The following is a 26,556-nucleotide window of genomic DNA, read 5'->3' on the forward strand; positions in this document are numbered from 1 at the left end:
GCAAATTTTCTCTCCTTTTAGATTCATAGTCAGAGATATGATAAAGTGGTATAAAATAAAATTATCATAGGTTTTATTGTTTGGATCGCTTGCAAGAAGAAGGAATAACATGAAGTGATGTAAGGGATTCCATTCTATTTAATGGTTATCTTCTTCTTTCTTTCCAATTTGGGGGTGTTAGATGGATCTGCTTTTATTCTATCATTATAATATCTAAATATTGAATTTTTTATCATTGAATTTAATTCAACATTAAATATTGAAAGATAGCATAAAGGGGATGGTTTACACCTTTGTTTTTGTCAGCAGGTATTGGTGTTCAGTTTGTGCAAGAGTTTATTTGAAACATTATGGATAAAATGTATTACAAACTATAAAATCATGAGAAAAAGTATAAAGTTGTAATTTTTAACTAATTTTAGACTTACTATAAATAAGAAGTGAATCTCACAAAAAATTGTAAGTTTAAACTTATTTTAGGCAATTATTAGAAGTGTATAATAAAAATAGTATTAACATTTTCTCTTACGAATATCAGACCTAAGAGGCAAAATCTCTAGTTTGTCAACTTAATAGATAGTTTTTGAGTTTACCGACTTAGCACAACACAATCAAGTCATTTATCTTGTTCTCTTTAACAAAGTCAACAATGAAGAAAAGAAAAAGAAAAAAAAGATTTTCTTCTTCATTTTGATGTGGGTTGTAAGTGGGTCCAGATCTATAACCACCTACAGTAAATAGGTTAATTATATAAGTTTGTGTCAAACAAAGCTTAAAGGAGTAACCACTCTTGACTTTTAATACATCATCACACCTAATTGCAATGGTTTCATCTTTCAAGCTTAAAAAATGGTTCACACAAATTGAAACCTTGCATGCAGATTTCCTGGATCATATCTTCAGCTGGTTTTTCGCAATCAAAACAGATCAATATTTTAAGGGTTAAATGAGTTTTTTACGTCTATAATCATTGCCCATTACTGGACTTTTGAAGTTGAGCAAACCAATTTCCAAATATAGTGATTTTCTTAATCGTGTCTGAAAAAGAAAAACGACCATGTTTCATTACTCATTATATGTAAGTTGGTGGTGGTTCTTTCTTAGACAAAGAAAACAAGGAATTTGGTTGATTTTGTGGAGAGATATTAATATTTGTTAACCATCTTTAATCGACAATTGTTACTAGAAGAAGATTGATGAATTAATTTCTGAAAAAAGAATGAACCGAAGCGCATTGAAAGAGACACTGTTAGATAAAGGGTTGCAAGATTACAATATTACATCAATCTGGTATTTACAGAAAACTAATATTATTGTATATTAACAATATTTTTACGATAAAGATTAATCCAATATGGAAAAAATGGTTCAAAGTGCATGCATAGGAATGGGTGTTTAATTTGTTGGGGTGACATAATTATCTTGTTTCAGCTGCAACCTCTTCTCTCAAAAATCACCCTTTCTTTTCACCCTTTCTTTTCCCATATAAATATTGAGAGTAACCCTCAAAGCTTCAGACCCAGAACTATGGCCCTCACCAGAAACACAGTGGTCATGACTATTTTGTGCTTCATCCTTATACAAGAGGTAAAGTGGTTCATTCATGATGTGTTATTCACTGTAATATTAGTTTCTTACTCCTTACTCTATGTTCCTATTTATACAAGCCTCTGAAGCCTCGTCTAGACAACAAACTCCAATCAAATTCATATGGTTGGAAAAGACAATAATTTAATGTTGTTTTATAGCCTGTTTAGGAAGAACTTTTGAACCTCTTTAGTATAGTAATTAGTAAGTTAAACTCAGATAGCTAAGATTCTGAATAATATGAAACAAATTATTTTGCTATTTTTTTCTTTCTTGATTATGGGAAAATTTTCAGTTATGGATCTACAGTGAAAATAAGCACATGGTCGCCAACAAGATAGGTAAGAATTGAGAATAATATTTTACATATTCTGTAGTGTTTGTAGTTTAATTAGTTACTGGTGCTATAATTATTTGGTTAAATGGTGTAGACTGTCATGGAGAATGCATTAACAGGTGCAGGAGGGCTGACAGGTACAGAATGTGCATGAGGGCGTGCAATACTTGCTGTGAGAGGTGCAATTGCGTGACATCAGTCACTTATGGGAACACACACTTCTGTCCTTGCTATGCTACAATCACCGCACAGGAAACCTCAAGTGTCCTTAAACATTTATTTGATGTATCCCAAATGTTATGTTTGGAGAAGTGAATTTAAGAATAATTTATTTATTTAGAAATTTTGAATTTTTTAAGTAAAATAATTTTTTTGAATGAAAAAAAAATTAAAAAAATTTTAAGAATTTTAAGAAATTGAAATTTCATAGTGGAATTCTTCATCTTGTGAGGATAAAAAAAAATGGGGCTAACTAGTCCAAAATTTAGTCGGGACTAACTCTCCGAATTCAGCTGAATTTCAATCAGAACCGACTTGGTTGAATATGGCTAAATTTTTGTCGGAGTCGACTTTGCAAAATTCAACCAAAATTCAACTAAGGTTGGCTCGATTGTGACTGGCCCAGTTGAATTCGGTCAAATCTCATCGACTCGAATTCGAATTCGCTCGGAACTAACTTAGCTGAATTTTGACTAGGATCGACTCTACTGAATTCAACCCAAATTTGGTCTGTCGACTTGACCAAATTTGGACATGGCTGGGTCAGCCAAAATTTGACCAAGTTGAAGGTCGAGCTGAATGTCTAACCAGGTTGGTCTGAGCCGAAGGTCGAACTAAGTCAATTTGAGCCAAATGTTGAATCGAGTCGGCTCTATCTAAATGTTGAGCCTAGTCAATCCCGATCGAATGTTTATCTAAATCGATCCAAATTGAAAATAAGTCGAGTCGAACCGAATTAAATGTTGAGATAAGTTAACTCATCTTTAACCGTGGAGTTGAATTTATCTTAAATTAGAAATTAAATTACTTTATCTAAACAAGAAAATTAAAATTCAATATATTTTAATTATTCAATTTAAACAAACAATTTAAAAAATAAAGATAATTTAATTGTAAGTAAATAACATGTATTTCAATTTTATTGAAATCTCTTATTCAACACTAGTTATTCAAACATAAGGTAAGTCTTCATTCAAAAGGTTTACATAGTTGAAATGTTATGAATGGCTAAATTTAGAGCAATAATTTGACAATTGCTATACACTAAATAAAAGTTGTTCAAAAGCTGATCAATACCAATTTTGACTCTTAAATTAGACGTAAATAAAACTCTCTTTCGGATAATAAGATTTTTTTTTTTATGGTTCAAACTATTATAGGAATTTTAATTGTATTTATTGGGTTGAGACATTTTTGTCTAATAATGGTTTCACGAGTCTACAAATTTTAAATACAAGTGAGGAATCAAAATGTATGTAAAAACTGATGAACGTGTAAAATGTGTGTAATAAAGTTAGCAATTAATAAACAATACATGAGCCCTTAAATGAATTTGTATTAGTTATTTTATAGGCATCTTAACATGATAGTTAGGATTCTTTATTCTATCTTCACACGGTGATCTTACTTAAATGGATAATTACTATTAAGAGGCAATTATATAATTATGGCATCCATGTAGCATTCTTTATTATATAATTACTTAAATGAACTACATCATCTATGTAACAACTCAATTATAACATCATAATTAGTATTAAGAAGCAATTATATAATTATATAAAAAAACAAAAGTATAATATAAAATTCATAATATAATATACAATTCTTCAAATATAAAGATACCAAACTATATTTTAAAATAAAAAATTAAGAAAAGATAAATATACACATTTTGATATCTGCCGATACTAAACTATTCATATACATAGACTTTTCTTGATCAGCCTTTTAAGCTAATTCTCTCCAACATCTTCATTATTCTCCGTAAATTACATGGTCGTGAGAAACTAATGCATTACATCAGCAGATTTTTAATACAAGATAAGTTGCATTGCATATTACACATAACAAATATCCTTAAAATTTTATGATAAATTAAGTATATAATAAATTTAAAAACTTTAAGATGAGTATATGTTAATGAGATGACAAGAACGGAAAGATACCATAAGGAATCTATACAGATTGGTAGAGTACGGGTAGCAGTTTCCTTGTACCCTACTCGCGAAACAAATATCCGTCTCATATATGTGCATGTATCCGTTGTGCGGGTATCTGCATATTTTTTTAATGTCCAAAGATATTTATGGGTATATGTAAGTATTTATAAAAAAAATTTAAATATTTAACAAGATATCTTAATCATAAATTCAAATAAAATGCAATACATAATATTCATAAGTCTCAAACAAAGTTCAAATAACTTATTTAAATAATATTAAATGACAGTTTACATAGAAATATAGATTTTGTAAAACCAATTGATAAAAAATAACTCATTCAAAATAAGTGCGTTAATATTTTAATTATGTTTTTATATTTTAGTTTTAATTTAGAGCAGAGTATAATGAGTACAAGTATTCACAAATACGGATACTATAATACTCATACCCTTTCATTAACATACAAATATATAAAAATACCCATATCCATTACTTGTGTATATCCATTTAAAATATTTATTTATTACCTGTTACAAGTTTTATATTTGATGTAATCCCAGTTCACGTATAATGTTATAATTTTATATTTTATCTATAATTTTGTAATTTATTTTATCGTTTTATAATAACTCAATTTTTGAATATTCTCGCATTTAGAATTGGGTTGCAACTTAATTAAGTCAAATTTTATTAAGAAAAAAAAATAGTTATTTCTGTGTCAATCAGAAAATTTAGTGCAAAGCGGTAAAACACAAGAGTGATGACTTGATTCCTTGTTTCTTTCCAAATCTTTACCTTCAGAGTTTTGAATCATTCATATACAGAATTTTGGTGCGTGAATTGCAAAAATGGGTGACAGGAGAAAGAAGCAGCGTCGTCTGCAGGACTCGTCGACCTCCTCATCCTCTTCGTCGTCATCGGACTCCGATCGCTCTTCGCGGCGGCGGCGACGGCGTCGCGAGAAGGAGCGGCGCAGAAGGAGCGGGGAGAAGGAGGAGCGAAGGAGAAAGAGGAGAGACAGAGAGAGGAGAAAGAGGAAGAGGCTCCGTGATTCCGATGACTCCTCCAACTCTTCGGAGGATGAAGACGAACAACCTAGGGTTCTGCCTGAAACTATGGTAGCTGAAATGATGAGAGAGTTCCCCAACGTCGGCAACGATTTGAAGCAGGTTTCACTTTAATTTCTCTTCCCATACTTTGCCAATTTCATTGGTAGTGTTTTTTTTTTTTTTTTTTCTGAACACTAAGTTAGTGTTTTAACTTTATATCATATTTCATATTTCACAATACAGGCTTGATTCTTATTGTCTTGTTGCTGTTGTGGTTGTGTTTAGCTTTTGCAAATGATTGATAATGGACAAGCTGTTGACATAAAGGGTATATCAGAACGATCTTTGGCGAAGCATTTGAAGAAGCTGTTTCTTTCGTTAAACCTTAAGGAGAATGGAGATAGGGTTTTCTTGCTACCTTCTAAAGGTCGCCCTACTTTGGATGTTCTCGGCCCTCTCATTAACTCGTACACAAATCCCATAAATGAGCACGCTGAAGCTTCTGCGCCGGTGCCTGAATCCAGTTCAGTTCCAGTGGATGTTGGAAATGAAAAGATGGTGGATGACCATGTGCTCGCATCACCAGATGATCATTCTGTTGGTCCTAGGAAAAGGTGACAACTCTTTTTGTCATTTTGCTGACTTTATTTATTTATTTGAAGTTATTGCTTACTTTACTGTGCAGGATGATTGGCCCTGCAATGCCATCAGCTGAATTACTGGCTGCCGCTGCCAAATTAACAGAGGCGCAGACTGAGCTCAGGTGCCAACCCATTTAAGTTGCTTTTGATTCTGTTTCCTGGCTCAATTGAGTCAATTCACATCTGATGATGGATGGATTTTTATGTTAATGTCTTTAGAGAGGCCGAATTGGATGATGATAGTGAACTATTTATTGGACCTCCACCACCAGCTATGGTTACTGAAGCAGAATCAGCTAATGAAGCAGAACGTTTTGAAGAGGTACTTAATCCCAGTAGTCATTAATCAGGATTTTTTTTTTCTTCAAATATTAAAATTAAATACTTAGATCTAATCATTGATGTATGATATATTGGTATTTTACCTATAGGATTGGATTTTATTTAGGGAACATGAGAAATAACTTCTTCAATTTGGCGGCATATGCATTATACGGTCCCTCTGGTTATTATGTATTGTAGATTCCTTCAGCTAAACTGAACAATCTGTCGTCTGAATCTGACTAGTCATTTACGTTTGCTGTATTTGAACTTCTTGATTAATCTTTAACTGTCTGCTTTTGCTATGTGGGTTAAAGATAGTTTGGTTTCCTCTGATCAATGGAGTCTCTAGGGAAGCTCCAGTTGTTTATCTCTCAGTTTTTTTGGGGGTGGTATGGTGGTACTTTGGCTCTTTGGACGTAGGAATCTTTATATTTTTCCATTTAGTACTGGTTTGTAGATTTCTATATATTTTTTAAAGAGTTTCTATCAGGGGAGAAACTCTTTAATTCTCAGATTACTTGTTACTTTATTTATGAATGAGATTTTGGATGAAAGTTTGTAGTAATTGAATGTTGAGGTACAAGTTCTTGTATGTTTATTTCTCAGGTGACCAGAATAATGGAAGTTGAGGCTGATAGCCCATATGATGTTCTAGGAGTCAATCATAATATGTCCGATGCAAATGTAAAGAAAAGGTATGTTCTCTTATGTGGTTTTTTAATTGAACAAAGCAATAACAGTTTCTGCTTAATTTTTGTGTTTGAATTAATTATTTAAAAATCAATTCATGCTCTCCCTCCCTAAACGGAATTAGTTAGAAAATGGGTATTGTCGGAATGATTTTTCAGTACCACTTTGCTGCCTTACTGCTCCAAAAATGTCATTAAGTTCTTTTGTAAATGATCCAAATTGTATTATCATGTTAAAAACAAAATGGAATATAACAGTCTATTCTGAACTCAAAACATAAGCTTGAACTCAAGGCATTCTATATCTATACTGGGAACTAAAAGGGCAATGCCTCTAAAATATATGAAGTTCTATATTCTATGCAATAATAAAATAAAAATCCAATCTTTTTCCCATCAACTGACTACATATGATCGAGATTATTTGGTTGTCTAATGTCATCTTGATTAATGCCGTTTAGGTACTGGAAGATATCACTATTGGTTCATCCAGATAAATGCTCTCATCCGCAAGCCCACCAGGCTTTCATTAAGTTAAATAAAGCTTTCAAAGAGTTACAAGATCCAGAAAAGGTAAGCCTGCTAGAAGGATGGTTTATTATCAAAAGTTAAAGGTTCTTTTTATCCTATATGCTTGAAGCTCTTTCTTTTTTAGACATACACTTGATTAATTGTTTTACCTATATGTGGGTTTTCTTTTGCCTTTTTGTTTTATGGGTTGATTGTTTCACTTGAAAGTAAAAAATATTATTTTTTTAATCTTGTACAGAAAATAGAGTACAAAGTCCTTTTTCACAGAAAAGATAGGATGTGACTGGGGGAATAGTTATCTATCTACCATCAACTAAAGACAAACCTTCTTAAGTTGGATAATGGGAACATTATGAGTGGCAGAGTTCTTGGCAATTTGGGTTTATTTTATTTACAATTGATTTTGATTTGAGTTCAGTGCCTTACCTGTGATTTGAGGGAATTTATTTCCTCTTGTTTGGATACAGCAACAGGGGAAGCACTTGTTTATTTTCAACTAAGAAAAATAGTGATAAGCCTTTTTTGCACTTTAAGGACCCCAGATATGTCAAAATCATCCAGGTGTTTAAAAAATTTGTGTGTGAAGCAGAACTGTCAATCAAGGAACTTGAATAGTGAATAATTGAGTGTGACATGTCTGAAGTAATTTGAAAAAGCCAAAGTGATTAGCAATTTCTTGCATTTGACCTACGATATTGCTGACATTTATGTGTTGTGTTAGTAGTGAATAAGCAATCACTGCGGGGGTGATTAGGTATGTTTGGATTATCTTATTCTACGGTAAATAGTATCTTTTTTTGCTGCTTTTTGAGAGAATACATTGAAAAGAGTAATAATATGCCCCCCAAAAGAAGCTAGAACAAACAAACTTGCCCCCAAGTGAGATGAATTAGTGGTCTCACATGAAACTTGGTAATTATATAATTTTCAGCACAGGACTTTTGATTTATTTCTTGTATTTTTAACTTTTCCTTTGGGTTTTCCCGATATAATTTTGTTTATTAAGAAAGCTGTTTGGTCTTGGCATATATTTTTTTTTCTAGAGAGATGTTTTGTTCTCACGTTCAACATATGATAGATTAGATATTTTTTCAATGTATTTGAATTCTTTTTATTAACAAGATGGTGTTGTGTGCTTTTTGTAGCGTAAAGCAATGGATGAGAAAATCAAACTCAAGCAAGAACAAGAGGAATTGAAGGTAATTTGAACTGATTTGTCTCGCTATAATATTAGTGATTGAAGCACTAATATCATCATGTGATTGCAGGCTGAACTTAAAACCATGCGTGAGGCTGCATTGTGGAGAAGATCTCAAGGTGAGTTCCACAATGCAGACAGGATTGTTGTCTAGTTTGTTCAGGTTACTTTTCTGCATGACATACTTAATATAACAAAGTCATATGAACTTAACTTTTCTGAGGTAAAAATTGGAAAGAGGATTCGGAAACTGAAAGGGTTATGTTGTGTTAGAGATAATTGTAGCACCATTCGCCCTAGTAAAACAAGAAAAGGTGATGGGAAGGGACGTGGAAGAAAACATAGAGCAAAATGGAAATGTGTTCACTTTATTAGTTCTTAATGGTGGGAATTTCATTTTCTAACACAACATAAAGCATATTATCATTTTTATCTTAGCCGAGGAAAAACTGTTAATATTTTTGTATTTAAAATGGAGTAGAGGAGAAAATTTGCAGGTTGTTTCAACTTTTAAGTAACACCTCACGTTCTAGTTTTACTGTACATAACCATTAAAATCATTTTAGAAGCCTCCTTTTATTCTTATTTTCTTCTTAATTGCTATGATCTAGCATATTATTGGGAGAAGGTAATGTACTGATATGACAATAAACCAACATAAAGTGTTACTGCCGGTTAATTTAGTGATATTGTGTTGTTGTCTGTTATGTACTGTTGCCGCTTGCTGGTACTGAGTAGTTGTTTTGTAACTGTTTGTTAACAGTTTGTTAGACAACAACTCTCTAATCTTGTGAAAAAACTTTATTCACCTCTTGTTGTTATATTTGTTCTTACAATACATTATATTTATAGACCCACATTTCCTCACCATTGTACTCTCAACGGCTATAAACGACTATAAACGGCTAACTCATTAACTACCTAGACTCCAACGGCTAGTGCATTAATCACTCACAACGGCTAGTTTCTTACAACGGCTAGTTTCTTACAACGGCTAGTTACCTATAGTGGTTAATACATTTAAGTTTATTAAAAACCCAACAAAACTCCCCCTTAAACTTAAATGCTTCTTTTATTCTCCATCTTTGTTCCTTTATTCTTCATCACGGCTTCCAACGTGCAATAACTCTTCCTCACATTGTGCTTGTCCCTTTCATGAGTAGTTAAGTTCTTCGCTTTCTTCACGACTGACTTCCCTTTCACTTTATCTATGGTCGACTTGTACTTCGCTTTCCCTGTGACTAACTTGTTCTCTACTCTCTCAGTTTTTGCATCCATACTGGCAAACTTGTTCTTCTCTTTGGCCGACTTGGTACTCATTGGGTTCGTTGTCTTTGTGACCGACTTGTAGTTAACTGAGTTCTTATCAATAGGCTGACTTCCTTTTGAAAGATTAGACCACACCCACGTATTGTTGTGCTCAATCTCCTCAATCTCCTCATCCATTTCAAGTCGCCACTTCTCATCTTGCACCTCTAGTGCAACTCTCAGATCCTTCTCAACTTGTAACTGTTCTTGCAAACTTGAAACATCTTCTTCAAATTCCAAGCGCCGCTTTTGCAAAGCCTGTTTCCTTCTCTTTATGCTTTCTTGTAGAATTAAATTGTCTCTAACCTCCTTTTCAATACTTTGTTGCAAGTCTCCTTTTGCAATCTCTAACCTTTGGATTAGAAGTTCTTCTTCTTCAAATTCTGAGCTATTCATGCTTTTCACGTGCTCCATGAGCTATCTGAGTAATCTACTTGTCCCACCGAGCTATCTGAGTAATCCACTTGCCCCACCAACTTATCCGAGCTATGTAGGCGTTCCACCAAGTTAATCGAGTTGGCCTCATGCTCCACCATGGTGTCCAGGGTATCTACATGCTCCACCACCCTGTGTGGGCTATCTGCATGTCTCACCAGCCTATGCAACCTACTCGGTTGTGTTGCCGACCTATCCACACTACTCGACTGTCTTGTCGAGTTAACAATGATACTCAACCTTCTTGCTGAACTCTCCATGCTACTTGGTCTTCTTGCGAGTTCACCACTTGCTTATGCTTAGCTCCCGAGCTACGCGCCATCATCAACAATGTTGCTTCTTCTTCAACATCTTTTGTGAGGTTGATCGTCTCTTCATTTCTACTTTCAGATCTACAATCTTTGGCAAAATGTCCAGACTTACCACAACTGAAACACTTGTCCGAGTAGCACTCCTTTGCATAGTGACCATACTTGCCACACTTGAAGCACTCAACATTTGAGTTGCTTGATTGACCTCCTCCATGGACCTCGTCCTCTTCCGTGCCAATTTTGTTGACCGGATTGTTCTTTCTCTTCTTGTCCTCGGCTTCTACCACCATGACCGCTTCTTATACCTTCTCGATATCGTCCTCTACCTTGAGTGTTCTGAGCTTTCTCATCTTTAATTGACATCTTTGTTTGGAGTAATTGATCAAGTGGCTCCCACTTCTTCTTCTTTCGTTGTTCGTGTGCTTCAAGAGATCCTGCAAGCTCTTCAACCGTGAGCTTTGATAGGTCCTTGGACTCCTCAATTGCGCACACCACATTCTCGAAGTCGTTTGTCAATGACTCAAGATCTTCTCCACAACTCAGCTAGCGGGTAACGTCTCTCCATTTCTAGCAAGTTGATTCGCCACAGTTTCAACTCGAGTAATGTACTCGGCTCCTCCTTCGGTCTCTTTCATCCTCATGCTCTCTAATTCGCCTCTAAGTGTTTGAAGTCGCACCTGCTTCACTTGATCATCTCCCTTATACGCCTTCTCCAAAATATCCCACGCTTCTTTTGAAGATTTGGCACTTGCAATCTTCTCAAAACCAGACTCGTCCACAGCTTGGTACAGGATGTACAAAGCTGCCTTGTCCTTCACACGTGCGTCTTTCAGCACTTTCAACTGGGCATTTGACCAACCTGTAGTGTTGGATGGTTCATCGAAACCATCTTCAACCACCTCCCAATTTTCTTGGGATCCAAGAAGGGCCTTCATTTTGAGACTCCAATTGTCATAGTTGACAGTCTTTGTCAACTTGGGCAGAGAAATACTATTTGTAAGACTGGCCATCTCACTCTCTTTTTTTTTTCTCAAACACTTAGCTCTCTTTTTTTAAGCACTCAAGCTCTCTGCCTCTCTCTCTTTTTCACTCAAACACTCAAGCTAACTGGCTCTTGATACCACTTTGTTAATAGTTTGTTAGACAACAACTCTCTAATCTTGTGAAAAAACTTTATTCACCTCTTGTTGTTATATTTGTTCTTACAATACATTATATTTATAGACCCACATTTCCTCACCATTGTACTCTCAACGGCTATAAACGACTATAAACGGCTAACTCATTAACTACCTAGATTCCAATGGCTAGTGCATTAACCACTCACAACGGCTATTTTCTTACAACGGCTAGTTACCTATAGTGGTTAATACATTTAAGTTTATTAAAAACCCAACACTGTTTAGGTTGGAAAATTGGTCACTACTAATCCTCTTGGTTTCATTTTGAGCACAGTCACGCCCCCAACCCAGCCATACATTCATATTTAAGCTTAACTTGTCTTTCGTCAAAGCAAAGGGCATGTAGTTGGTACTATTTTTACCTGTGAACTGTTATCTTATTTTTAGGAATTCTTTGCAGGTATTTCCATGGAGGGTGATGAAGAACTTCTAGCACAGACAGAGGTTAAAGTGGAGCCAAAAAGGGATGAGTGGATGACAACACTGCCTCCGGAAAGAAAAGTAAGTCCTGTCAATCATTTGATATTGGACACCTGTGTTTGAGAAAATGTAATCCATATCTATGATATAAAGTAGAGTAACATTGAAATGTGGTTTAATTATGATTGTGATACAATGATATAATATTGAGTCACTTTAGCTCTCTATATGAATGATGTATGATATATTTTGGTTGGGTTTGTAATTTGTAGATACCAGTTAGAAATTATAAACTTGCTTGGGTTATGATATATTTGGGTATGGTGTTTATATTTGGCTTTCTTAATTGATTGAGGTTATTGGTAGTAGCACACGTCTAAAGCCTTGAAATGAATTTCTAAGAATTTAATGGAACTAGAATGCCCTTTTCTTTGGGTTATGTAATGCCTAAAGAATTAGATCTTATGCTTAGGATCTCATTTTGTTTGAGTAAAACCTCAGTCTGGGCCCACATTTTTGGGCCTACATTTGAAGTAATTCTGGAAACCACCAATCCAGTCTGTTGTTAAAAAAATTTGAAATTATGAAACCGTTCGTGAATGCTGTTTCTGATTTCTGATTAACTTTCCCTTGCTCGACAATGAAATCAATGAACTCTGACTTCTTGTATCCTATGTAGGTCTCTAGTTGAGACCTTAACCCAGTCCCTAGTTCCTTGTTCAATTTCTACGTGCTTTTTACTCACTTAATGGTGGGACCCATTATCTGTCTATCTCGTTTCCATCTCTTCTTTATTTCTCTATAACTAGACATATTTAGCTTTCACTTTATTTCTTACATAATTCCAATAATTTGGTGTTTTCATTTAACTTATTTATCTTTTCTCTGCCGGAAAGGTCATTAGTAATGGATATATCCATGATTATCTTATTAGAAACAAAGGCTGAGTTCCGGAGGGGGTGAGCTGAACTTTAAAAGATTTTTGAAAATGTATGAAGTGTTTACTTTAGTCAATGATCTTTAAACTTTTGATCTTGTAAAGGAACCTAGAAATATTTTTTTTTCACCACTATAGAGTTCTCCTTAGGTGTTTGAAAATATTCTGGAACTTCTTCAATTTGATTCAATGAAAATAGCTTGAGATAACTCTTATAGCCGATAGAATTGATCTATTACAATGTTCCTCACACCCGAAAAGAACATTTAATGGATTAATTCGAGTTTTAATCCATTAAAATTAGTAAAGAAAGTGTCTTTTAAGTTATTTTAATCTATTAAAACGAGTTTTAATTCGATTAAATGGAGAGCATATCAAAACTCAAGTGGATTTTAGCGAAATTAATGGATTAAGACACAATTTTAGTCGATTAAAAAGTTTTGTTTTTCGGGGTAATCTTTGCATAACTTTTATTATATGATTCCTCTAAGTAATCTTTGCATGATCATAGGCAATCAGACCAGCAAACATCAAAATTACAACATTAAAAACAAGATTAAAGGCCAACTTGTAGCTTTTGAATCAACAATAGAATTTCTTAAACTCTGATGTGGGGCATTATCAATCTGGATGAAGTGTCCTTCTGTTTCAACCCACACTGTAACTTATTATCTTTATTGGTTTTATGAGAATGGTATAATTCTTTTATCATTGAAACCTGTTTTGGTATTCTCTTCGTTAAATTTGATTCTAATTTTCTAAAATATGCTTGAGCTTTAGAGCAATTTATTTAATCAAGAACTCGGTTATTTTGCTAAACGTACTTATTTAAATATCTGTTTCAGCCAGGTGGTGTGACTATGCAATCTACCAAGTTTAGCAGGGGCCCAAAGGAAGGTAGAGGTGATACTAGTGCTTGGACAGACACCCCTTTGGATAGGGCCCAGAAAGCAAAGATGAAGTATGTATCTTCCCTTCTATTCCAGAATTCGTTGGTTGGTTAATTTCTTTTTCCTGCAACCTGCATAGTCCACTCCGTGAAATCGAGAGCCTTATGACCAAAATGATTTATTTATATGGCAGTTATTTGGAGGCATACAATGAAGCTACTGCACTAGCTTCAAATGATGAGGAAAAGAAAAGGGCCAGTGAGGATGCAGACTTGGTGGACAAATACAATAAAGCAAAACGGTCAAAAACATTGGTGCAGAAACATCAAGAAGAGGTGGCTAACAAATCCAAGAAAAAGTCCAAGCAAGTGAAGCAACAGCCAGGGAAGCAAGAGTGGGTGGGTCAACATCCATGGAAGCCATGGGACCGTGAAAAGGATCTGACAGCTGGAAGGAAAAGTGTAAATTTTGATTCAGAAAGCATGACTAAGGATTTATCTTCAAGGTTTTCTTCTGGAAACTTTCAGAGGAACTTCCTTTGATTTGACCGAGTTCGCGTTCTGTTTGCTGATCTCTTTTACCTGGACAATAACTGTTCAATGAGCTTCTTTGAGATTTTGTTTTTTTCTTTTTCCTGATGGTTAGTTTTCCTGTCATTTTGCACTAATATTATTGTGTTTTTCTTTTCTTGACCAACTCTATCATAGGCTAACTTATTCTTTTTTCTACAAATGCATGCAGTAGCCGCTTGGTGCTGAATACAGTCATGTGCTCTGCTACGGAGAATTCTAATTATGCAATTGCATCACTGGCGAATATTATCTGAAGGAGTTTGTATAATAAATGGCCCTATGCGTATTTTTCTAACCCTGTATATTTAATTAATCTGTCAAGCATGCTTATCAGAAGCATCGCTGTTTGTGGCACATGTAGTTATAGCTTGAGAAATAGTGGAGATAGTGGTACGCCATCCGCGGTAAAAGTTTAAGAATTGTTTTATATATGTAAGTTACATTTTTACCTGATGTGAGATGTGAGAGTTAAGACTCACATTGAATCCTAAAAATCTCTCTTTACTTAGTTTTTGAGTGTTGATTCCTGGTAATCCTTCATTAAATTTATTAGGTCCCTTTTCTTATATTTTAGTCATCTTATTACCAATCTCTCCCTAAATTAGTTTATGGGTCTTTTTATTTATATATTAGTTATTTTACTTAATTTTTTCTTGACGTGGGGCTGCAAACTCAGGTTCTTCTTATCCATTTTTACTGGATTTGGGAGTTCAGATTCACATTAAATCCTAAAAAATTTTCCTTGCTAGGTTTCTAAGTTACTTATATATTTGTCATCTTATTCACTTTTACTCTTAATCTATAATCCCTCAACCTTGAACCCCTTAACCCTAAACACTTCTCCTTATATATTAGTCATATTATTATATATTAGTCATATTACTCATTTTTACTAGTTCAAATTAAGATCGAATACTAACAATCTCCCCATCAATATGTTTATGGATTTCTTTATTTATATATTAGTTATACTATCATACTTACATATGTGGGACTTTAGACACATTGAATCCTATTAATCTCACTCTACTTATATACTCATCTTACTCATATTTACCTTAGACTCAAACCCTAACTTCTTCTACTTGTACATATTCATCGAACTTATTTTTACCCTAAACTCAAACATTAACTCTCTTTTTCATCTTACTCATTTTTATCATAAACCATGAACCCTAAATCATAAAATCCTAAACTAGTAATCTTACTTGTTTTAACCCTAACCATCACCCTTAATACATAACACTAACCATTACCCTAACCCCTGTTTCCTTCATTTTTTGATGAAATAAATGAAAAAGTAGGGAGTCCTAAATAAAATTTTGTTTATTAATTTGATTCCCTACAAATATACAAAAAATAAATTGATTTTTTTTTATATTTATATATAATGGGATTGACAGGGATTAATGTGACTTGAATTTGCAACTTATGCTTTGAGAGGGTGGTGCAATGATCAATTGAACTATAATCCCATAATAAAGAGTGTATTGTATAAATATTTGTATAGTCCGTTTCTATCGATCCTAACCTTAAATCTAATATTTGTCATTACATTTGACAAACTAAAACCATAATTTTTGAAAGAATGAGAATCAGAATCAGTTTTCAGCAGATATTATTTTCAATTTTATGTAATATTACATGGATAAAAAATATATTTAACTCATATAAAAATGTTCATGAACTAACTATTTGTAAACTCTTAATACTAAACTTGTATAACTTAAAAGCTAGATTCATTTATGAAGAAAATGAGTTTTATGTTTTATTCGATTTTATAAAATTAAATTGTAATTAGAGGTTTAGATTTATTTATATTTAATAGATTTAACTTATTTTTAATGGATGTGACATGTCGGCATCATTTTTAAGGTTTCAATGAATTGAATTTATATACTGAAAGCAATGAGGATTGAAATCAAAAGTGTTTGACACAATTTTGTGTGTATAAGAAGGGAGGGTTTCATAAAAAACAAAAAGTTAGCTATCTCAGTGTGACGTCCCAAAAATGGTGAAAGGTATAGAAAAGAAAAAGTTGGAAGTAAGTCTAAAAATTGATGCGATCATGATTAAGATTACCTAACCTGGGATGATGGTACCGATTCAGATTTTCCTTCTATAATCCACTTTTCTTCTTCTCTCACCAAACCAAACCTTGTTTTGCTACATAATTCCAATCACAGAGGCTACAACTCACTCAATCCAACTTTATTTGTTAACCATTTGTCAAAAACAAGTTCCACTTCAAGCCATTTAAAACACAATATTTTCTTTTTCCAAAATGGATTTAAAATACTCACCATCCATACTTCAAGGTCAATTGATGACTTCAAAATTTTAAAAATTTAAAATTCTCAATTAATTGATATTATCTTGCGAACTAAAAAGCATAATTGATATTAAAATTTATTTTTGTTGTCAATTAAATTTGTGTATATAAGAATTAAAACAAAAAGAAAGAGAATTCTCTTTTCTCTAATTTTTAATTATAAAGTGAGCTAGCTGATCATAACGGTCAACTTCACGGGTTGAATTCATATTACCGTCTTTAATTTGAATAACACTAAATTTTGGTCATTCCTATATAAATTGAGAAAAGTGTTATTTAATTTTGGAAATAAGTTGTCTATTATTACTTACTAGTTATTCATCTAATAGTTATTCATCTATTATAACAATTAGGGGGAAAAAAAAACAAGATAATTTTCAAATTCGTTTAAGAAAAGCCATTGATAAATATAAATTTTTAAGATTCTTTTAGTTTATTTTTCGTTACATATAATTCAAAAGGCTTGATATATGTGGAAGTAAAACTCAAAATTGGTTCACAACTGAGATCAAATTAAAATAAAATGTTATATATACAGTATGTAATTGTCAGTATAGTATCATTTTGTCCAAAAAGTACAACACATAAAAGTATAAACCAGTTATTGAAATGTTAGTTTTTGTTATTAATGTAATGGTGCCATTTAAGGTCGGAAAACAATTACTAGGATAAATGTAATAATGACTTAATGTTGATTATTACTAAACCTATTATATTGTATTTTAGTTCTCTCTAAGAATTAAATGTGAGAGTTCTTGCAACAAAGTTTTAACTTTGGCAAAAAATATATGTAAATGTTTATTCCTGGTCTTTGTTTTTTTGTTTTTTTTTTCTTTCTAGAATTGAAAGAACAATTTAGGTTTATTTGGATAAAAACTTAAAAACACTTCTAATAGAGATAAGAAAAAAAATAACAAAATAAGTTTTTCAATTATAAGTTAAATTTAACTTATTCATAAGTTAATTTATAGAAATATTTCCTATTATCTTTCTAAAACCTAATTTTTTTAATTTTTATATAAATTAATTTTAGTTTATAAAAGTTTTATCCGAAACGACCTATCTTTGATTAATGTAAAGGGCAAGTGTTTTGTCATTTGTTTGTTACCAATTGAAAGTAATATATATATATATATATATATATATATATATATATATATATATATATATATATATATATATATATATATATATATATATATATATTGGTTATAGTCATGGTTATTGAGAGATTGTGGTTATGACATTAGTCTTACACATATAAGACCTTAGACGCCACTTTAATCCCAAAACCTTAAGGCAATGTTGTTATGGGCACTACAAGAAAAATCATTATTACCGACGGTCAAAATCCGTCGGTAATGGCCAAAATCCGTCGCTAAATCAACATTACCGACGGATCATCGACGGTCAAAAATTCGTCAGTAAAATGCTTGTCTGTAAAATTTTAACGACGGAAATCATGTTCCGTCGGTAATTACCGACGGAAAAATCCGTCGATAAAATCCGTCGGTAATTACCGACGGAAAATATCCGTCGGTAATTACCGACGGAAAATATCCGTCGGTAATTACCGACCTAAATATCCGTCGGTAATTACCAAAAATCCGTCGGTAAATTAATTACACTATTCATCTTCTTCCTCCTCCCTCTTTCAATTTTTTTTACGTTTTTTTTTCGTGGTCGCCGTCAATGTCGCCGCCGTCGTCGCCGTCGTCATCGCCGTCGCCACTGCCACCATCGTCGCCGCTATCGTCGCCGCCGTCGTTGTCATCTTCTTCCTCTTTCTTCTTCTTCTTCTCCTTCTTCTCCTTCATCTTCTCCTTCTTCCTCTTCTTCTTCTCCTTCTTCCTCTCTTCTTCTTCTTCTTCTCCTTCTTTTCTTCTCCTTCTTCTTCTCTTTCTCCTTCTTCTCTTCTTCTTCTTCTTCTCTTCTTCTTCTTCTTCTCTTCTTCTTCTTCTTCTCCTTCTTTTTCTTCTTTTCTTTTTCTCCTCGTCTTCTTATAAGGTGAGATTTGGGCGGGAAAATTCCCGCTTCTTTTACCGACGGATAAATCCGTCGGTAATTCAAATTTGGGCGGGAAATTTTCCGCTTCTTTTACCGACGGAAAAATCCGTCGGTAAATTTGTCGATAAAAAAAATTTGAATTATCGACGGATTTTACCGACAGATTTTTCTGTCGATAAATGAAATTTTTTTTACCGACGGATTTTTCCGTCGATAATTAAAATTTGAGAATCCGTCGATAAAATTCGTCGGTAATTCAAATTTACCGACAGAAGTATATCCGTCGGTAAAATTCCGTCGGTAATTTCAATTTTTTTTGTAGTGGTCTTTATTCTTATATAGTGTTTAATTTTGTTGTTTTTATCCAATGTAAGACTTTTTAACTCACACTTGGACTATTCCCAAATATATATATATATATATATATATATATAATATTCAGGTGGAGTTTGGTGACCATACCGCAATCCAAAATGGAAATAAAAAATATTTCTCGAGTTATTTATCAAATACTTTTTTTTATGTATACAACATGTATCTTACTCTAAACAATCTTCTTTACTCTAACTGAGTATTGTAATCAACAAAATTCCTTTCAAATATTTCAATAAAGTACATTCTTAAATTCGAATTCAGAATTGGTTAAACTAAAGCAATCTTGATAAACTAAGTCATGTTTACAAATAATAGCTTTGTTGGAATAAAATAGTTTTATGCAAAATAATCAACAAAGAAGCTTCTTAAGTATTTTTGATAGGTGTATGAATTCCTTAACCAAGTGGGTCTAAGGGATAATTTCTTATAATACAATTTTAGATCAGAAATAAATTATATCAAGAAAAGATCACATTCACATACATTGTTTATTCAACATTTTAACATGACCAAACCTAATTTTGAGCAATGATTAATGTATAACAATATTAATAAAAAAAATACACTAAAAGACAAAAGGAATAATGAGCAGAACTAATGATGAATTGATGTATTGACACAATCTTAGGAGAAATTTATAAAGGGGGACAAGTTGGGTTGCGACACAAGGCATGTCATTATCAAACTTGGTTTAAGCTTGAAATTTGGTCTCTAGAAGGTTTGCTGTTAAAGAGAAACACGTAGTGTAACCAAGAAAATAAAACGAAAGAGAGAGAGAAGATAATCCATATATAATGAGAAGAGTTGAAAATGTATGCTTTATGAATACATTTAATGTGTGTGTGGGACTGAGCAGCCCAACCTCCTCTGCAGTCCCACAAACCGCCCCAAATGCTTCTCTCAACTTGCTTCATTTGCACTATTTCTTTCTTTGATGAAGCAACCCCACCACACACCCCTTATCAGAATCATCACAACGATTTCACCTTCCAAAATACTTTCTTTTCTGCGCCTGCTTTCCTAACAATCTATTCTCAGTTTCATTGAAAGAGACCTCAAATAGTTCTCCACAAAGGTTTCCTTCCCTTAATCATTCTCTTTCTTCACTTTTAAAACTATTGCCTACGTAGGATCTTAAGTGGGATTTATCACCGTTTATACGAGGTATTGTTTGTTTTAGAACGTATTTATTCTTAAAATACGAGAAAACAGTATTTAAATTATGTTTGACATCGGACATCGCAGTAACACCAAGTAAACATCATTGCAAACATGATATTTTTACCAAAAATAAGCAATGAATATATAAAGTCAAATTGAGTTGAAGGAATAGGTTATTGCTAGTTCCTATTTAGACCACTCTGGTGACATATCACTGGTCACTGGTGCCGTCTGCTCACCATAGAAACAACTTAGTTACCGGCCATGATAATGACAAATTGATCATCAATTTCACTAACTACAGATTTTGACTTAAACCTCATTTTTAGTTTACTGCTTCAAGTTGACTAAATATGAACATAGATGGAGTTTTAATGATTATTTCACCCTTTTGACCTGAGGTTAGAATTTTGTGGTTACTGAGATAAAAAGTTCTCTTTTAATCTGGTGTGGCTTTAATTACACCTAGCTGGATTACTACTACACAAAATGAAACTGAAGCTCTTTGAACTTAGTGTGAACAGTACGTTAGCCACAATATATGACTGAATTTATTGCAGGAATCCTTGTGTCTATGAAAAAGTGGAAGAGAGAAATAAGAAAAAGGGAAAACGTAAGATATTTTCTGTTGTTACACTACATATAATGAATAAAATCAGGGAACAGGATACATACATACATGTCACAATGATTATCCCTTCTTCCTTATGTTGCATGCTAAAATAATAATGGGCCTTTTCTCTCTCAACCAATGAACTGTGTATCTTGTTCACACGCAAGTCTCATATGGTGCTTGCACTGAAAACTATAGATTCCGGATTTTTGTTTTACTTTTCCCTTCTCCTCAACTCCAAATTATGGCTATACTCATTGAACCAAAATATATCAAGTGGTGGACCTGGTGGACACACATCTTGGCCATTTTCTTCATAATTGCTTTTGCAAAATACCCTTCTGAGATTGAGATGACAACAACAAATCATCATAATCCACAAGAGACAACATAAACTATAATTTCTAAAACATACATATGAATATATGATCATATGGCATGGAATTATGTTACTTTTTTCTGACAAAGCCTGGCCTAAAATGCTTCATATGAAATTCAGAATTTTAACTCCACAGGCACAACTTGATCTTTACCATATGGACTTGAAATTTATAAACATATATATAGTACATAAGAAAGGTAGAAAAAACATAATAGTACTGCACATGCAGTGTCTGCATCATGGTATTTGAGCAAGGTTTGTCTAAGAAGCTTCATATGGAAGAAGAAATGTTTACATATAGACCAATGGTTGCCCCACCTGAATGGTACTCGAAGCAATTGGTATAGCTTGTGAAGGGCTAGGGTCAGTTTCAGACAGTTTAAGTTAATGAAAAACAAGAACAGTATCTAGCATAAGATCCGCAGATGTTAAGCTCCACCACACGCGCCCATAATAATAATGACATTTGTTTTGCTCCTCTTCATTATTAATTCTCCAACATAATTACTCTTTTCCTTCACTTCCTGCTACCTTAATTGATATTCAATATCCTTGCCTATCTGAAATAATTAAAGACAAAAATACAATTTCAAACCCATTTAGCATTTAATTCTTAATCAAAGATGCACCCCCTATCTTAAAAAAAGATTGATGGTTCAGCCAATAAGAATCGGAAAATATATCTTGGCCAATAATTACAGCATTAAAATATCATTGAAAACGTAAAGTCGGTAGATCATATCTGTTTGTGATGATTTTTTCAGATTGGATTCATGATTTTCTCTGATCTATGAGAATTGAAACGGGACCCACGGTTTTTCCTTCTTCTTTGTTCCGGGGGGGTGAAACTAAAATTGAAGACAAAGTAAAGAAGGTGGTGTTGGTAGTTAAACATTTTTCATGTTACAGTTAAAAACTAGAATATAGAAGATTGATAGGGTGACAGAAGTTAGATTCAGGTTTTGTTTCTTACGTTGAAAATGGAGCACCGACTATCTAAGAAGATGTGGATAGGTTAATCTTAAAAGAGAAAGACGATCAGATTTGAAGATACTGATTTGACAATTATGGAAGTGGTAAAAGTTTTTGTGGCCATAACTTTGATAATTTAGTCCATGTACAATTCACACATATCTTTAACTTTATTTCTATTGCAGATTAACATGATGTTTACGTCATGTTTAGCGAATGAATGCCTTGTTGTCTGGTGACAGATCATGAAAATAAAAATAACAGAAAATAGACTTAGTCAAAACATTCTCATTTTGTATCCTAAGTCGTTGGAGCATTTTCCGACCTCTGCATGATCTATGTCACCGTGTTTTAGGTTCTTGACTTTATCACTGCCACAAGTAGTGGTTAATGTTATGTATTCAAGTTAGTGCTATCTCTAGGTTCTTATTATCACCTAGGTCTGTCTATGCAAAGTTACGGTTGAAATTTTGTCATATATGAAAAGAAGGTGTGACCCAGAATTTTGACTCATATGCAACGTAACATGTAAGTTCCTCAAAATTTTGAACCCACCTACTTTCTTAAACACGTAAGTAAAAAAGCATGAACATAGGTAATAAAACAACTCTAGAGAAACTTGACAGTAATTATTAATTAAAGAGAAAGGAATAACCTTTTTACGTTGGAAAAAAAAGGTCACGATATTTTGAGTTTGAGTTGATTACGTAGGATTTCAGTCTCTCTTATTTATATATATATATATATATATATATATATATATATATATATATATATATATATATATAGTTTTAAAGCTCAATAAATTTGGTTTGCCACAAATTCTTTTACGGAAAATCCTTAAATTTTCTGTTTTCAACCTAAAATCTTCTCAAATTGTTTTAAGTTTTCATCCAAATAATTCAAACTAACCAAACAAGTTCACATAAAATATCAATTTTTTTTTTCATTCAACCTCTAGCTTTGCATCCCATAAAATTTCAAAAATTCACCTTTAAACAGTTAAAATGGGTTCATGTATTAAATTTATCATAAACTCTATTTGGATAGAAGTTATTATGCATCATATATCAACAAGTTAACTAAAATATAATTAAACTATAAATAAGAGAAAATACATTATATATTAATTGTGTAAAATAATTTTATATATATTGTCATATCTAGAAATTTTATTATTTCATGAGATTTAATCTTCGTAAATTTGTTATAAAATTTTATAAGAAAAGAATTTTCTTTATTATTTTTTTAAGAATTTTAATAAATAGATAATGAATAATTATTTCTGACAAAAATTATAAAATTTAAAAGTATTTTCTATAATTTTATGTGAAAAATATTTTGTTCATAATATTTTAGAAAAGAATTAGTAATAAATTCTTGAAAATTATTATTCGTAACACAATTTATAGGTATTTTTTAAGGAAAAATAGTAGTCTACCATGAGTTATCATGAAAAATTAATTCCTTTTTGATATCTTCCAAATAATTATATTAAAATTGACACCTTAAAAAAAATGATATTTCTTATTATCAACATAAACATATTAATTTTGACATTGATACGTTGTTTTTTGATAAATCAACATGTGGTTAATTCAATAGTTATTGTACGGACCAAATGAATATATTTATTCAATATTAGAATAAAAACATTAATAACAAAGTATACCAAACATTAAATTTTATATCAACATAAACTTTTTATACCAAAGCATCACTATCAAATTCTACAGATAATATAAAAAAATTGTATGATTTTGCAATGGGAACAAAACTTTCCTCCATCCCCAGTCTATCTTATTGAACCTTCTTCCATTCTTGTTTCTTCTTTATCATGGATCATTGGTTGTTGAAGGTGGGGTCCGAAATAGGAACTTTTGAACCCCTAAGTGGGTCCTCTAAAAGTTCACGTGTGGGCCAAAACAATCATACGAATTCTGCATTTTTTTTTATTGATTTCCCTCTGCTTCGTCTTCTCAAAATATTACCTGAAAGATGAAACAAAATAAGCCAATTTGATTCTAGAAACCAATTTGCAGAGTAGTGTTCCTATTCCAGGCTTTAAAGCTTTTAGTGCAGTTGTTTGCAAGCTAATAAACGAATTCACAAAATTTCAGGGCTCATACACAAGCAATCTGTTCCACACCACTACATAAAATATACAACAGATATATTTAGAAGCAAAGAATACTTTCCATATTTGTTTATAACTTCTACTTCCCCTATCTGTGATAGAGAGCTAGTGTCTTTCTGTTCAAGTGGTGCATATATAATATACACTTCAGAAAACTACATTCAAACAAAAACTATAACCTAAGCTTGTTTCATTATATATGTAAACCTAAAATGAAACTTATTATAAGCTTGTTTTCTTTGGCTGTTTTTGTGATTGTGTTTCTTAGTTCTCTTTTTTCTCCCTAAGGTTATTATTAAGCTAGGAAACAATAACCTGTTTTTAATCTGTTTTGTGTTAGAAGTCGTTAGGACAGACTCTAACTTTGTTCTGATATCATATTAAAAGTGAGTTTAAAGCCTAACTCAACCTCACAAAACCGGCTTGTAAGGTGAGGATTGCACCCACTTATATATTATGAATTGGTCTTATCTCTAGTCGACGTGAACTTCTAACACTTTGCTTTATTTTTATGAATGTTTGTCACAGTAAATCAATAAACATCGTAATTGTAATTTTACTATTCTTTCACTTTATGCTTCAGCTTGTGAACTTCTTTTTCCTTCGAATACCTAGATGTTAAATGATGGGGAAAACAATAACAAACAATATACCAGAGAATGCAGCGGATATAATTTCCCCTAACTTGCAAGAATCTATGAGGAGCAATAATCAAAGAGCAGCAATAATAAACCACCAAAAGCACAAATAAAGGCACCAAGATTTTTAACGTGGAAAACCCCTCAAATCAAGGGTAAAAACCACGAGTCGTCCAGACCAAAGAAATAGCTTCACTATGATCAACAAGAGTACAAAAGAGTCTTAATCAATAGCACAAATTAGTGCCAACACCCAACCAAATAACAAAGCAACAAAGCTTTCAAATAGAGAAGAACAAGAGAGGAAAACCTCTACAAATCACTGCTGCAGTGCGAAATTAATATCTCCCAACTCAGACCTCGTATCAAAGATCCGACCGGTCAGAATGAAGAGCAATGAGTTCCGAACCTGCTGTAAAAATTTCAGCCCGATCCAACGGTGAACGAATCCGCAGCGCCGAATTTACTGCGACAGCTCTATGAAAAACGTGAACAGAATTTTCCCTCTACCTCTCCCTCTATGTGTTAGGGCTTTCAGTGTATTCTGACTCTATTGTTCTGCCTCTCTCTTTATTTTATAGCCTCCTCTCCACTAGGTTTAAGTGAGACATGGGCTTCTCAAATTTTGGGCCTTTTCTCCACATAGGAAGGGAGCCCAATACCCAACAAATCTCCCCCTCACAACTATGTGGAGATAACCGCCAAACCGGCGATCTCACAACAAACTTCAAACTTTCCTCTTGGCAATGCTTTAGTCATCATATCAGCACCATTATCATCTGTATGAACCTTTTTCAACTCCAACAACTTAGCATCCAAAGCATCACGTATCCAATGATACCTCACATCAATATGTTTGGATCTAGAATGAAAAGTTGGATTCTTACCAAGATGGATAGCACTTTGGCTATCAACAAACAATGAATAGTTATCTTGCCTAAAACCAAGCTCCTGCAAGAATTTCTTCAACCATAACACCTCCTTGCATGCTTCAGTAATAGCAATGAACTCTGCTTCTGTAGTAGACAACGCTACACACCTTTGTAGTCTTGATTGCCAAGCCACAGCTCCCCCTGCAAACTTTATCAAATAGCCCGAAGTGGACTTTCTGGAATCAATATCCCCAGCCAAATCTGAGTCTGAGTAACCCATCAAAGTAGGTTTATCACCTCCAAAACAAAGCTTCATATCAACTGTACCATGAAGATACCTCAAAATCCATTTCACAGCATTCCAATGCTCTCTACCTGGGTTTGACAAAAATCGACTAACTGTACCAACAGCATGTGCAATATCTGGTCTTGTACACACCATCGCATACATCAAACTGCCCACCGCAGATGCATAAGGAACTCTACTCATAT

General features: G+C 33.0%; 1 protein-coding gene across 1 annotated transcript; it reads left to right on the forward strand.

Annotated features, from left to right (window-relative positions):
- Positions 1 to 4,820: 4,820 nt before the first annotated feature.
- LOC114192119 (nucleolar and coiled-body phosphoprotein 1) lies at positions 4,821 to 15,143 on the forward strand. The gene is made up of 12 exons (XM_028081724.1): positions 4,821 to 5,258; positions 5,424 to 5,752; positions 5,824 to 5,901; positions 5,999 to 6,101; positions 6,710 to 6,798; positions 7,254 to 7,365; positions 8,469 to 8,522; positions 8,592 to 8,640; positions 12,157 to 12,257; positions 13,959 to 14,074; positions 14,197 to 14,643; positions 14,745 to 15,143. The coding sequence occupies exons 1-11, from the start codon at positions 4,938 to 4,940 to the stop codon at positions 14,543 to 14,545; spliced, it is 1,701 nt and encodes a 566-aa protein (XP_027937525.1). The 5' UTR covers positions 4,821 to 4,937; the 3' UTR covers positions 14,546 to 14,643; positions 14,745 to 15,143.
- The last annotated feature ends 11,413 nt before the right edge of the window (positions 15,144 to 26,556 follow it).

This window comes from Vigna unguiculata, chromosome 7 (assembly GCF_004118075.2).
Source record: "Vigna unguiculata cultivar IT97K-499-35 chromosome 7, ASM411807v1, whole genome shotgun sequence".
NCBI classification, from domain to species: domain Eukaryota; kingdom Viridiplantae; phylum Streptophyta; class Magnoliopsida; order Fabales; family Fabaceae; genus Vigna; species Vigna unguiculata.